The 15804-nt window shown below is 45.1% G+C and overlaps 2 protein-coding genes across 7 annotated transcripts in view; both read right to left on the reverse strand.

The window, feature by feature from the left end:
- Window positions 1–15804, reverse strand: part of WDFY2 (WD repeat and FYVE domain containing 2) — a 148585-nt gene that overhangs the window by 113775 nt on the left and 19006 nt on the right. The window lies entirely within an intron of this gene.
- On the reverse strand, window positions 583–3111 carry LOC140910926 (uncharacterized). Its single transcript, XM_073343090.1, has 2 exons — window positions 1762–3111; window positions 583–1173 (listed from the first exon to the last, which is right to left on the reverse strand). The coding sequence occupies exons 1-2, from the start codon at window positions 2345–2347 to the stop codon at window positions 653–655; spliced, it is 1107 nt and encodes a 368-aa protein (XP_073199191.1). The 5' UTR covers window positions 2348–3111; the 3' UTR covers window positions 583–652.

Consider the following 15804-nt stretch of genomic DNA (forward strand, 5'->3'; position numbering starts at 1 on the left):
CCAGCCTACCCCTTAATGCCATGGCTCATGAAGCCGTACACAGGCAGCCTGGACAGTAGTCAGGAGCTGTTCAACTACAGGCTGAGCAAGTGCAGAATGGTGGTAGAATGTGCATTTGGACGTTTAAAGGCGCGCTGGCGCAGTTTACTGACTCACTTAGACCTCAGCGAAACCAATATTCCCACTGTTATTACTGCTTGCTGTGTGCTCCACAATATCTGTGAGAGTAAGGGGGAGACGTTTATGGCGGGGTGGGAGGTTGAGGCAAATCGCCTAGCTGCTGGTTACACGCAGCCAGACACCAGGGCGGTTAGAAGAGCACAGGAGGGCGCGGTACGCATCATAGAAGCTTTGAAAACCAGTTTCATGACTGGCCAGGCTACGGTGTGAAAGTTCTGTTTGTTTCTCCTTGATGAAACCCCCCGCCCCTTGGTTTACTCTACTTCTCTGTAAGCTAACCACCCTCCCCTCCTCCCTTTAATCATTGCTTGCAGAGGCAGTAAAGTCATTGCTGCTTCACAGTCATGCATTCGTTATTCATTCATCACACAAATAGGGAGATGACTACCAAGGTATCCCAGGAGGGGTGGTGGAGGAGGGAAGGAAAATGCCACACAGCACTTTAAGCACAGCACTTTAAAAGTTTACAACTTTAAAATTTATTGAATGACAGCCTTCTTTTTTTTGGGCAATCCTCTGTGGTGGAGTGGCTGGTTGGCCGGAGGCCCCCCCACCGCGTTCTTGGGCGTCTGGGTGTGGAGGCTATGGAACTTGGGGAGGAGGGCGATTGGTTACAGAGGGGCAGCAGTGGCAGTCTGTGCTCCAGCTGCCTTTGCTGCAGCTCAACCATACACTGGAGCATACTGGTTTGGTCCTGCAGCAGCCTCAGCATTGAATCCTGCCTCCTCTCATCATGCTGCCGCCACATTTGAGCTTCAGCCCTGTCTTCAGCCCGCCACTTACTCTCTTCAGCCCGCCACCTCTCCTCCCGGTCATTTTGTGCTTTCCTGCACTCTGACATTATTTGCCTCCACGCATTCGTCTGTGCTCTGTCAGTGTGGGAGGACAGCATGAGCTCGGAGAACATTTCATCGCGAGTGCGTTTTTTTTTCTTTCTAAGCTTCACTAGCCTCTGGGAAGGAGAAGACCCTGTGATCATTGAAACACATGCAGCTGGTGGAGAAAAAAAAAGGGACAGCGGTATTTAAAAAGACACATTTTATAAAACAGTCGCTACACTCTTTCAGGGTAAACCTTGCTGTTAACATTACATACATAGCACATGTGCTTTCGTTACAAGGTCGCATTTTGCCTCCTCCCACCGCGTGACTACCCCCTCAACCTTCCCCCCTCCCTGTGGCTAACAGCGGGGAACATGTCTGTTTAGCCACAGGCAAACAGCCCAGCAGGAATGGGCTCCTCTGAGTGTCCCCTGAAGAAAAGCACTCTGTTTCAACCAGGTGACCATGAATTATATCTCGCTCTCCTGAGGATAACACAGAGAGATAAAGAACGGATTTTGGTTGAATGCCAGCAAACATACACTGCAATGCTTTGTTCTACAGTGATTCCCGAGTACGTGTTACTGGCCTGGAGTGGTAAAGTGTCCTACCATGAAGGACGAAATAAGGCTGCCCTCCCCAGAAACCTTTTGCAAAGGCTTTAGGACTACATCTAGGAGAACCGCAAATGCCAGGGCAAAGTAATCCTTTCACATGCTTGCTTTTAAACCATGTATAGCATTTTAAAAGGTACACTCACCAGAGGTCCCTTCTCCGCCTGCTGGGTCCAGGAGGCAGCCTTGGGTGGGTTCGGGGGGTACTGGCTCCAGGTCTAGGGTGAGAAACAGTTCCTGGCTGTCGGGAAAACCGGTTTCTCCGCTTGCTTGCTGTGAGCTATCTACAACCTCCTCCTCATCATCATCTTCTTCGTCGTCCCCAAAACCTGCTTCCGTATTGCCTCCATCTCCATTGAAGGAGTCAAACAACACGGCTGGGGTAGTGGTGGCTGAACCCCCTAAAATGGCATGCAGCTCATCATAGAAGCGGCATGTTTGGGGCTCTGACCCAGAGCGGCTGTTCGCCTCTCTGGTTTTCTGGTAGGCTTGCCTCAGCTCCTTCAGTTTCACGCGGCACTGCTTCGGGTCCCTGTTATGGCCTCTGTCCTTCATGCCCTGGGAGATTTTCACAAAGGTTTTGGCATTTCGAAAACTGGAACGGAGTTCTGATAGCACGGATTCCTCTCCCCAAACAGCGATCAGATCCCGTACCTCCCGTTCGGTCCATGCTGGAGCTCTTTTGCGATTCTGGGACTCCATCATGGTCACCTGTGCTGATGAGCTCTGCATGGTCACCTGCAGCTTGCCACGCTGGCCAAACAGGAAATGAGATTCAAAAGTTCGCGGTTCTTTTCCTGTCTACCTGGCCAGTGCATCTGAGTTGAGAGTGCTGTCCAGAGCGGTCAGAATGGAGCACTCTGGGATAGCTCCCGGAGGCCAATACCATCTAATTGTGTCCACAGTACCCCAAATTCGAGCCGGCAACGTCGATTTAAGCGCTAATCCACTTGTCAGGGGTGGAGTAAGGAAATCGATTTTAAGAGCCCTTTAAGTCGAAATAAAGGGCTTCATTGTGTGGACGGGTGCAGGTTTAAATCGATTTAACGCTGCTAAATTCGACCTAAAGTCCTAGTGTAGACCAGGGCTGTGTTAGAAAGTATATGTGTCTGCTCTGAGAGGTCATGAAGATACTAGGCCAGAGGAAGGAAAGAGATCAGCCAGTCTGTATGAATTTCAAATTGCTAATCCTCAGCACAGAGCAGGAGAGGAAAGAGAACGGAGGAACAGTAAGGTGGGAAAGGAGAGTGAATTTTAAAACGTGAAGCTACGGATGATAAATAATGAGGGGAAAGAACAGAAGAGAGAAGAAAGAGTAGGAAAAAAATTCTAGTGGATCCTGGGAAGAGGTCATAAAGCATGAATGGTATAAAAAAATTCCGGTTTCTTTGTTACTACTGTTGTTTAGCAGGTAATGCAATACTCAGTCTCAATGGCCTCTTTAAGTGCATTATAATACAGCACTAGGTTTAGATGGTAGTAGTTACATCAACATTTGAGACAAAGGAATGAACAGATCCACCAGCCCTCGCTCCTCCAGTAACTCCTTCCAGTCCCACAGTACTGAAAACGAGTATACAGAAACTTGTCTGGAGACTTACACTGTGCTTGCAGGTATTTTTAATACAAACTGACATCCTTTCCAGAATTTGAACTCCATGTCTTTGATTTATGAAGTACAATGATGGTGATAGAGAAAGAGATTCCAAGTTGCCTTAATAACTGAGTAAATATTTGCAGACATCAAATATTATGGACTGAACAGAGACGCTAGATTTATGAAAAAAGAAACGGAGTACTTGTGGCACCTTAGAGACTAACCAATTTACTTGAGCATAAGCTTTCGTGAGCTATGGCTCACTTCATCGCTGCTCACGAAAGCTTATGCTGAAATAAATTTGTTAGTCTCTAAGGTGCCACAAGTACTCCTTTTCTTTTTGCAGATACAGACTAACACGGCTGCTACTCTGAAACTGGATTTATGGTTTATTACAACAGTCTGGAACCCATTAACTCATTCTTTTCACCCTATGATAGCAGAAGTGTTAACGGGCCACTCTACCTTGAATGGTCCCTTACAATGTGCTCTAGCTACTTACACTAAACATCTGCTCCACCTTGCATTTTGCTGCTGGGAGTTCCTTTCCCAGACCTGAAGAAGAGCGATGTCTCTCAAAAACTTGTCTCTCACCAAGAGAAATTGGTCCAATGAAAGACATTACCTCACTTACCTTTTCTCTCTCTAAATATTTGCAGTTAACTAGCCTCCCCTATTTTCAATATTCAAGATATTTCCTACATTAGGCATATCCAAGTACAAGGAGTTACAGTTACCTCTGTATCTAGCTTAGGACAGCTTTTCCAGTATCCGTGCATATACTGAATCTATTAAGACACAAACATTGGCTAAAATGCACAAGAATTTGCTGGCATTATTTTTGCGATGTGAGGGCTCCTATATTCCCAATCAATGAAAAATAAGTGTGAGTAGTAAATAAGAAACTGAATAAAGTCCAAGGAATATCAAAATGCATTCTGCAGTGCACACCAAGATCTGCATTAGTGCATTTTTATAAGAAAGGTAAATGTACTGTGCATTTTGATTTTTCAATTAATAACAGACTTCTACTGTATTTTTGTTACAAGCTTTTGCAGTTATAGGGAGCCAATGAGACGGTTCTCACTATGTAATGTCTGTGCAAAACCAAAAAAGTTTCAATACTTAGGGCTGGGGTATCGCCCTGACGCTACCAATTCACTTTTCTGTACAGGATCAAACTTGAGCCAAGTTAGGGAGGGGTGAAAAAGTTACAACTTGGAAATGAGTCCTGTAGCACTTTATAGACTAACAGACATATTGGAGCGTAAGCTTTCGTGGGTGAATACCCACTTCGTCGGACGCATGTAGTGGAAATTTCCAGAGGCAGGTATAAATATGTAAGCAAGAATCAGGCTAGGGATAACGAGGTTAGTTCAATCATGGAGGAGGAGGCCCTCTTCTAGCAGTTGAGGTGTGAACACCAAGGGAGAAGAAACTGCTTTTGTAGTTGGCTAGCCATTCAGCTTTGTTTAATCCTGAGCTGATGGTGTCAAATTTCCACTACATGTATCCGAGGAGGTGAGTATTCACCCACGAAAGCTTATGCTCCAATATGTCTGTTTGTCTATAAGGTGCCACAAGACTCTTTGCCGCTTTTACAGATCCAGACTAACACGGCTACCCCTCTGAAACTTGGAAATGTTTTATCTGTGAAACTCAAAGTATTATTCATTCAAAGTCAGTCAAAGAAGCTTAGTTGTTTTAAAAAAGAAGATCTATGTAGCATAGTAAACAAACTAAGGATTTTTATAATATGTATGTTCAAGAATATGTATGGCAATCAGGCAGGAACGGAGGATAAAATGTTCAGAAGTGCCTCAATGACTTAGGAGCCTAGCTCTCATTGATTTTCAACGCTACTTAGCCATTTGAAAATTTTATGCATAATACTTTACACAGGATCAATGACATTCCATCTATCTTCACATTTCAAGAAAAGAAAACAAGAATGGCCATAACTCTCGTACGTTTAAGTTCCCTCTAAGCTACGCGGCTGCGCATGGACTCAGGGCTGCGGTGGGAAGAGGTGCCCCTCCCTGCCGGCCCAGCATGGACCTGCCCCGAACTTGCCACAGCAGGGGGAGAGGTGCCTCCCTCTCCCCCAGCCCTGAGGCTGTTGCAGCAAGAGAGGGCTGGGGGGGAGTCCTCTCTCCCCACCGCTGCCCCGGGGCAGCCTGCACCCCAAACCACTCATCCCCAGCCCCACCTCAGAGCCTGCACCACCATTCGGGGCCCTCATCTCCCCACACTCTAACCCTCTGTCCCAGCCCTGAGCCCCCTCACAGACTCCGAACCCCTCGGCCCAACCCCACCATATGAATTTTGTTATATGCACCATTATGGAGGTGATGTGAAAACATTAGGGTTGGAAGAGACCTCAGGAGGTCATCTAGTCCGATCCCCTGCTCAAAACAGGGCTGTCACCAACACCAACTAAATCATCCCAGCCAGGGTTTTTTCAAGCCGGGCCTTAAAAACCTGTAAGGATGGAGATTCCACCACCTCCCTAGGTAACCCATTCCAGTGTTTCATCACCCTCCTAATGAAACAGTGTTTCCTAATATCCAACCTAGACCTCCCACACTGCAACTTGAGACCATTGCTCCTTATTGTGTCATCTGCCACCACTGAGAACAGCCTAGCTCCATATTGGTGCACTTAACAAAATTCATTCCACAAATGGACGTAAAAAATTAGTGGAAACACTGAACAAGAGCAGTCATTTTCATGCACACTTTCCCCACCCTACCCCACTTTCTCTGCTGGCTCAATTCTAAATTAATAAATCATGAAAATGCTTGATGTTTACAATCACATGCCTTGTTAATACAGAACAGTATACAATGATACAGTTTCTTACTGTTAAGTTGTTCCCAGTATAGGCTGGCTGCCAGCAAATGCACATACATTTCCAGCTTGCCAGAACTGCTCTGCATCTCACTTGTGAAGGACAACAAGCTAGCAATCCTGGAATTCAAAGCCAAAATTCTGGTTTTTGTTTAATGCCCCCGCCCCCCCCCCCCAGAAGTAGTATTGAGACAAGAAAATCAGTTTAAAAATACTTATTCCTTTCATCAGTAACTTAGGAAGCTCTATAGCAAAAACTTTCTAAAGGAATCCTTTGTTCCTACAATGCACTTATTTCACAGCATGCTGAAACACCTCAGTCACCTGACATGCAACCTTAAAAACACTGTCTTAGATGGACATTGCATTAGTCCTTCCCACTCCTAATTTTAATTGGCCCTAGTGAACTTCACTTCCTGTCTTAAATGGTCACTTTCTTAAAGTTGTTAACTCAAGAGCAAATAATTGCTGCATTTCATTTCAGAGACAGCTGCACTTCAGTGGTGGATAAAGTGATGCCTTTGCGTAGCCACCTGTTACATTTCTGGAAAGCACTGGGATCCTTTGGAATTAAAAATGCTGTATCAATGTAAGTTCATAATTATTAAAATAATTGTATCTAATACACTTGAGCTTGCATAAAATACAATAGAGAGATATCTAAGAGTTAGTGTGACAGATGCCAATTTTCGATATTCTGATAAGATTTAGACATTGTATAACAACTAATTTAAAATGCTCTCTATTCTTGCAATACACAGAACACACAGTAGCAGATTCTCAGTTATGACTGGCATTATGTCAGAGATAAATGTTAATAAAGAATACAATTTTGGAATGGGATCACTACATTTATAAAGATTGAGATATCTCATAGGCTGAGATAGCTATATTTTTGTTGTTGTTGTTATACAGTAGTTACTGATACTCAAAAAAATCCCAACGGTTGTTTTCCCCTGAATGCTTGCCTGTTCAGCTCTCAAGCATTTCAGTCTTCTGGAAAAAGAAGATTTCTTTTTCGTAAACATGATAAAATCTTAATTGTTAGGAGGATGCTTTTCTTAAGCTTTACTTACATCTTAAGTTCAAAAAGCCTGTCTGGCAGAACCACCCTGCACACACGACCTTAATGCTGCTCCAGATGATGATGCAAAGACAAAGCCTGGAAAATTAATAGAGAGCACACCAGTGTCTGCTTTGCAGAATACCTTTTTCAAGCCATCTCTATTGGTTTAAGGGAACCATTGATCTAACGGATTGGTCATATTTCCCCCCCAACAGGGACATGGGAGCTCAGATGTTACATAGGCTTACTGGACACAAGAGCAGATCCAACAGGGTATAATGAAGTAGGAAGCTTTTTTTCATTTGCAGAGACTCTCAAACAGAATGGAGAGAGAGGACTTCTACCCAAATATTGATGCAAGGGGTGATACAAGACTAATTCCTGCTTAATGGTACCAACTACTGTCTTGCATAATAACAGAAAACATAGAAGCTGAAGCAAGGAGGAAACAAGACAATGGGCACAAAAATGTCTCTCTGCAGATGGCTATCACTTGCCTTAACAGCAGGTGAGAGGGAAATACCACTGTCTGCATTAGTGACAGACATAAGATGGAGTAAAGATTTCACTGTTCACTCTTCTCACCTCCATTTTAAAATGCCTTTGCAGTTGTTGGCCCTTTGGGAAAACTAAATGTAGTTTGTGGATGCACTAAACCCCAACAATGCAATTAAAATACATAGATGAATGTAATTAATACCCAACTTACATTTTTTTTAAAATGTGTTAGATCCTTGAATTGATTCATGACTTAGAACTCTAGTCACTCATGTTTGCAGCACAAGAAACAGGATCATAGATATTTAGAAGAAGATTAACATGGGAAGAGAATAGCCTTTAGAATGTTAAGTGAGGGACCCCAAGACCTCTAGATGAACAGGCTTCAGGTTGAACTCAAGGTTTCCGAGGCACAACCTATACTTTAAATTGAAATCATTTTTCTCCACACAGACTTGAAGTGAAATAAGCTATTTTTAAAAATGGTTGCAGAAAGACAGGCTGGAAAATGTTAAGTGGGGCCTAAATATTTTAGGCACAATTCCTTCATGCAGTTGCCAATGGTTGAGCATTTAAAATTTAAAGTTTTCAAAACTTACTCAAGATCTAGGAGGTACAATATGCTCCCTAAATGAAGGCAGCTTTGTTTTTAAGTGATGTTACCAAAACTAAAACAATTCATTCTCCAATTTACCAACATTATATGCAAGATTGAAAAACACTGTCTTAAGTTCGGCTGTTGACATGCTCTTTGGCTAAGAAATTCCTATTACGGACATACAGTATAATGTTAAGGAGAGCATTGCTTCGTGTGACAGAAATTCAACTTGCGATTAAAATGACTATTATTCAGCATATGAGCAGTGCACTCATTTTTGTATAAGCTATGCAGAGCCCTCCCATTTCTCCTCTCAGTTCGTGCAAGACCAAAAGAATTGATAAGCAACATTTTAATTGTGTCACCTAGGTTTGCCAACTTTCTTATAGCACATCCTAGCCCTGCCCCTTCCCCAAGTCCCTGCCCCCTTCCCTGAGGCCCCACCCCTACACTCCCCCTCCCTTGGTGGCTCGCTCTCCCCAGGGATGAGGCATTTGGGGCCAGGAGGGGGCTCCAGGCTTGGGCCGAGGGATTCGGAGTGTGGGAGGGGGCCCTGGGCTGCGGCACAGGCTTACTTCGTGTGGCTCCCAGACAGTGGAGGAGCCGGGGTGGGGGGCATCCTGCCTGTCCTGTCACTGCGTTGTGCACGCACCGGAAGCATCCAGCAGGTCCGACGCTAGTAAGTGGAGGGGAGGAGGAGGCGCCCCCCCCCCACCTAGGAGCTGGACCTGCTGGCCACTTCTGGGGTGCAGCACAGTGCCCCAGGACAGGTAGGGACTAGCCTGCCTTCGTGTTCCAGCACCGCCGACCAGGTATTTAACGGTCCAGTTGGCGGTACTGACCGGAGCCACCAGAGTCCCTTTTCAACCGGGTGTTCCTGTCGAAAACTGGACACCTGATCACCCTAGTGTCACCCAAAAACTGTGTTAACATGTAGTAGCCTTTTAACCTGAAGGCTTGGTAGAAATTCTCTTACTCTAGTGCACAGTGATACCATATCATTGAGAGAATTGTAATATCAGGCAATATCCAAGAAAAAGTATCAGTGCAGTTATCCTGCGGAGTGAGAGAGATGTGGATGTGAGAGGGCCCTTAAGACAATTGTAGTGTGTATGTAATTATGTAGGCTGTTCTCTTATGTAGAATATTTTCACATTATTCCTGGATCACTGGCATCCCTCCAGGAATTACGTTTTTATGCTGCATTTGGCTGTGGTTCTTCTTCTCAATCACTGCTCAAGTTAAACTCTTGCTTTCCTTAGATTTGACGCAACGGAGACAGAGCAGAATTTCAATTTGTACAAGGAGTGAGACAGAAGGAGAACCCTGTAGTGCAGCATGAAAAACAGGTTTATGGGAAAAATGTTACTAGGCTGTGGTAGAAACAATCCTCCTCAATACTTCAAAGTACATACAACTTTTAGGAAATCCCTTGTCACTTTTCCAAATTCTCTAATATCTATTCTAAGGATAGTCAGACTATCCTATGACTACTCTATGTTCTTCGCTCAAATTATTCCCTGGTGTAATTCCGCTTGAACTATTAGAGTTGAACCAGGGATGATTTTGGCTGAGTGATGTCTTAGTGAAAACAATGAAATGCTACAGAAAGCAAGGACCTTACTTTTGTACACGAGCTTTGCATATGTAGGGCTAAGTAGTAACTCTATGTATTACAAAAATACATCTGATAAAAATCCCATTGAAATCACAAGAAGCAGACTTGGGCCAATCTTGAGCACCTTTACACTTTTGCCTCTGCCACCTCCTCCACCCTCCCACTTCTTGCTAACTATCTTGATACAGAAGCCTATGAGAACCAATTTTTTATTCTTGCGCAGCTGAAGTTTAAAAGCAATTCATTTCAGAACAGCATGTCTGAGCCTGCTCACAATTAAGTCAACAGCAGCATTCCCAATAGATGAACCAGACTTTTAATAATATAAAGCAAGCATTAAACAATCCAGAAAACAAATTACTTATGCTTATTCTCCCCCAATGTGTGTTATTCAGAAAAAAAGCATCCCCAAACCTCTTCAGTTCACCTTACTTACACACAACTGTGTGCTAACTGTGTACACTCAGACTGGCAAAAAAGAATGCAAGCCTGAAAAAACCCAATACGGGGGGAAAAACAGAACAATGATGTGGTAAGAAGAATGATGTGGTAGAGCTTGTATGAATAAGGAACAGATGCCAAAAGTTAGAACGGTCATGAAAAGAAGGTATGTAAGATTAAAGCTGCATTTCTTTTATAGAGGGATGGTTAACACTAATTGCCATGCACCCCTAAGAACACAGAAGTTACCAATACATTTCAGATTCCATGTAGTCCGGATAAGTGTAAGGAGACTGGTAGAATAAATACAGGATAAGCTACTGTTGATGTGGAATGTTATATACACATTATATACAAAAGCAGCTTATTCCGTATTTATGGTAATTGGTGTTAATCATCCCTCCACAAATACATACATACACACGCTTTGCACTTATAGATATTAATTCTACTTAATTTTGTACACTTAAGATTAGCTGTACACACCTCAGGAAAGTAACTGCAGAAGGCCACAGAGGAATTTTATGAACAAGTGATAAAGCAGAAATGGATGGCCTCAGTTTTGCTGATGACTAAGGTTAAGATTTTGTCACGGATATTTTTAGTAAAAGTCACAGACAGGTCCCAGGCAAAAAAAGAAAAATTCATGGAAGACTTCATGTCTGTGACTTTTACTAAAAATATCTGTGACAAAATGGGACGGCCAGGAGCTTGGGGATACCTTGCCACCTAGGGCTGAGAGCTGCGGAGGTACCCTGCCACCCACGGTGGCTTGGAGCTCCGGGGGCTGCCTTAAGCGGCAGGGGTACCCCATAGCTCCCTTCCCCCACAGGCGGCGAGGGACCCTGCAGCTCCCAATCACCACAGGCTGAAGTCACAGAGGTCACTGGAAGTCACAGAATCCGTGACTTCCACAACCTCCATGACTAAATCGTAGCCTTACTGATGACATTGTCCTGCTTAGTCCAAATGGAAGGAAAGACCATGCTTTTGGCAGATACAGCAAAACAAGTTGGTTTGTTCATCAAGGAGAAGACAAAATACATGGCTATCAATATCCCAAAAGTAACCATTAGAGTGGCTGAAGAAACACGAGAAGAAGTCAGTCATTTTACCTATCTAGGGAGTGAGATGTGAAATGATAGTGACACGATGCTAGGTGTCAAGCAACGAATATAAAAAGCAACAAACAACTTTCATATACTGGAGCAAAATCATGGAAATCTACAACAGAGATTGATCAGGACATCAACTCATTCCAAAGTAAATGCCTGTGGAAAATCTTCTAGAGTCTATTGGAAAGAGTTTCTTGAAACATCAGAAATTCTTTTAACTAGAGCAAATCAATCTAAAGCATCAGATATGGTAAGATGACGACAATGGACATATTTGGGCCATGCTTTAAGGGTGCCCCCAACATGATTTCCAGAGCAAGTGATAATGTGGACACTACCTGGAAAGAGAACAAAGAGGGTGACTTATAGAAACATTAAGCAGAATGGAGAAAAAAGCCAAATCCATCAAATATGACACTCAGAAGCTGGACACACCAGCATAAGACCAAAATAAATGGCAGAAACTGAGGGTGGTGGAGGATAAAGAAAGAAGGTTTACTCAGGGCTTTTCAGGTACAGAAGTTTGAGCCCAGCATACTTCCCCTTCTTAGTTCCTCTGTAGTAATGCCAGTTTCACAGGAAAACAAGTTTCTTCATCTTGTATCCATCTGTCATAGGATCACAATCTTGGAGCACCTCCTGTTTCCCTTTCTCATGGCTTCTAAAGAATACTTCAACACGGTCTCAGGCTTATAACTCCCATGTCATGGAAGAATTAATATTAAAATGAAATCACAAAATAAAGTCCAAAATGTTCAGGATCCGCAGCCTTGTGTGACTGCAGGGTCTTCATCAGTCTCAGTTGTCCTTCAGACTACCAGGCTCACTGCCAGAGTCCTCTCCTAAAGTTCAAAAGATTAAACTGTCCACCTGCCCCAGGCTTAATAAAAGCCTCTCTTCCTTCCTGGGTCTCTCCCAGGTTCCTGACCCCTGTATGGTCACAGAGCATACCTTTGGGCTTTCCTCTTGCTCCAGAGCCTCATCCTCCCACTACCCAGGCCTCCTGGCTTCTAGTCTATTTCCCTATTCCCAGCGAGGGCCTGCAGAACTTTCTGCTCTCTGCAGCTTCTCTCTCAGGCAGTGAAACCCCACGTCTGCTCCCTGCAATCTTTCCTTACTGACTTTCAAGCCTGACTCACCCAGTCTCCCCCTGTCTAGGGCCCAGATGCCTTCTCTTAAACCTAGCTGGGGGTCAGCGGACCAGTCACAGGTGCACTGGCCTCTCCCTCTTAAAGGGCCAGAGACACACTGTGACTCCATCTATCTTTGGGTATATCTACACTTACAATGGCATGTAAAGTACAGAAACTGCACGACCAGCTAACACAGGTATAAACAGCAGTGTAGATCAGGGATGGGCAAACTTTTTGGCCCAAGGGCCATACCTGGGTGGGGAAATTATATGCAGGGCCAGGGCACGGGTGTGGGAGGGACTGCGGTGTGCAGGAAGGGGCTCAGGGCAAGGGACTGGGGCAGAGGAGGGGTGCAGGGTGTATGAGGGGGCTCAGGGAAGGAGTTTGGGGTGCAGGAGGGATGGGGACTGCAGGAGGCTGGGGTACAGGAAGAGTGCAGGGTGTGACAGGGGGCTCGGGGCAGGGAATTGGGGTGCAGGAGGGGTGTGGCGGGGGTTGGGGTGCAGGAGGGATGCGACAGGGGGCTCAGGGCAGGGGGTTGGAGTGCAGGAGCAGTTCGGGCTCCGGCCAGGTGCCGCTAACCTAAAGCGGCTCAGGGGTGGCAGTGGCACGCACCAGGGCCAGAGCAGGCTCCCTGCATGCCTGCCCTGGCCCCACTCTGTGCCGCTCCAGCAAGCATCCAGCACGACACCCCTGCGCGGCCCCTGGGGGAGGGGGTGCACAGGGCTCCAAGCGCTGCTCTTGCCACGCCTCCAGGTACCTCCCCCGAAGCTCCCATTGGCCGCGGTTCCCCATTCCTGGCCAATGGGAACTGCGGGGGGTGGTGCCTGGAGGCAAGGGCAACGCACAGAGCCCTCTTCCCCTCCTCCCCCAAGGACATGGAGCCAGCCACTTCCGAGAGTGGCGCGGGGCCTGCGGTGCCATGGGGGGCAATCCCATGGGCTGGATTCAAAGCCCTGAGGGGCTGGATCTGGCCTGCAGGCCGTAGTTTGCCCACCTCCAGTGTAGACAGTGAGGCACACCTTAGGCAAATACACCTGAACCCTCAACCCCACCTACATGGGCTCTCTATATGCCCAAGCCATCTTTAGTGATATAGTGTCCCACTGCCTCCCACTGCTATAGTTAGGCAGTTTGTTCACCTCAGCGAAAGGTTCCAGCAGTGGAGACCTTCTGAACCTCACTGTGGCAAGCAGATACACACCATAGGGACAAGTAAGGACCCAGCCTGTCTTTCACTGTACTGTGTAGCTAAACATGTAGCACCTGTACCCTGAATGCTGCTTTAAGCGTAGACATAGCGTTTGAGTTTCACATTGCTGCCCACCACAGGACCTGAGGCCTTCTGAACAAAAACTACAGTAACAGTGAAGTCCCTAGTGGGCTACACGGCGCTTCTGGAATTCTCCTGTGCTGGGGTAGGAGGAAAGTTTGTGTTGGACATTTTAAAGAATTATTTTCCTTCATTTTTTTTTTTTAAGGTTGATTTGTTTCAGGGTTTTTATAGGTTGGTTAGTGTTTGGGGGAGGAAGAGAAGGGGTATTATTTTCACGGTTGAAAAGCCTTTTTGAACGGGGAGATTTTGCAGTATCTCCTTAAGACAGACTCTAGATTCAAATGATCTTCTCTGATAGTTTGTTCCATAGCCAGATCACCTGGACCACAAATTCTTTGCCTCCAATAATTCAACCTGGAGATTTATAATTTGCTTTGTCCCAGAAGAGGACAGATATCTCTGGGGTTCATAGATTGACATTCAGTCTTTAATGTAGCTGGGGCTCGATCCATTAATTGCTTTGAAAATTAGGACAGAGGCCTTAAACTAGCATCGGAAGCTGATTGGTAGCCAGTGGAAGGAGTTGAGCAAACATTGTGTTCATGATGGCTTAAAACAGAGGAAGAGCAAGATAGCCACATCTTATAACAGCTGGTGTCTTGTTTTCACATTCAGCTTCAGATAAAATCAGATACAATAATCCATCCTGGAGGTGACAAATGTGGCTAAATCTTTGTCCCAGAGAGAGGGATGAAGTTTCCTAACAAGTTGGAAGTGAAAGAAGGGATTTTTGGAAACTGATGCTACCTGGTCACTCAAGCTTAGCGAGAAGTCAGGCAGGACCCTGAAGCTTTGCACACTGACAAACGAGTTGCGAGTTGTATGCCTTCCAAAGATGGAAACAGCATCTCAGCTAGCTCTTCAAAGCAACACCTTGGTCTTCCAGGGGTTTAGCTTAAGCCAGCTGCTCTCCATCCAAGAACTGATTTCTTGTAGGCATTCTGACACCTTCATAGTGATGGTGGTTGCATCAGCTGAGAATGATTTTATATCTATATTATATAAAAATAACAATGTCATCAACATATTATTGGCAGCTGAACCCATGGCTTCTCCCCAGTGGTTTCCCATATATACTATAGATTCTTGTGGGACCCCACAAGTGAGGGCCTTTGGAGAGGAGGAGTAGTTGTCCATCACCACTCCCTGAGTTCTGCTGTTGAGGAACGAGCGGAGTCACTTGTGCTGGACTACCTAATCATGCTGTGTCATGTAAGGTCTGTTAGTAATACTCCGCAGTCTATAGTGAGAAAAGCTGCAAAGGTCTAAAAGCATGACCATGAAGTTCTTACCTGTTTCCATGGCCATAACACATTGGTCTTTTAGGACCATTAGAGATATCTCTGTGAGGTAGTCGGACCCCGGATTATGAGGCACGATGAATGTTGGCTGTTGTGTTGGAGCTTGGTGTACTTTCTCAATTATGTTGCCCAGGAACGGTATGTTGCAGATAGGACAGAAGTTGGAGAGGGCTTCGGGGTCAACTGTTTTTTTCAGGATTGAAAGGACTTTAGCATTTTTTAAAACATTTGCTTCTCTGAAGGAGGCACTAACTGTTTATATTAATAATGGACATAGGACTTAGCTGGCTTTCACCAGCCAGGAGCTGATGGATTCTTTTACTGGTAGTTCTCTAATACAATACCCTTTACCTAAAATCATTAGTCTCTAGTCTTTTACTCACTACAAAATTTCTCCTTTCAATACGTCATGCAAGCAATCACACATGAACACCCTAAAGAATTGAGGATGTTTAACTCTTATGTTAGCTTAGTGGTTTGAGCACTGGCCTGCTAAACCCTGGGTTGCGAGCTCAATCCTTGAGAGGGCCATTTAGGGATTTGGGGCAAAAATTGGGGATTGGTCCTGCTTTGAGCAGGGGGTTTGGGCTAGATGACCTCCTGAGGTCCCTTCCAACCCTGATATTCTGTTCTAAC

This window comes from Lepidochelys kempii, chromosome 1 (genome assembly GCF_965140265.1).
Source record: "Lepidochelys kempii isolate rLepKem1 chromosome 1, rLepKem1.hap2, whole genome shotgun sequence".
NCBI lineage: Eukaryota > Metazoa > Chordata > Testudines > Cheloniidae > Lepidochelys > Lepidochelys kempii.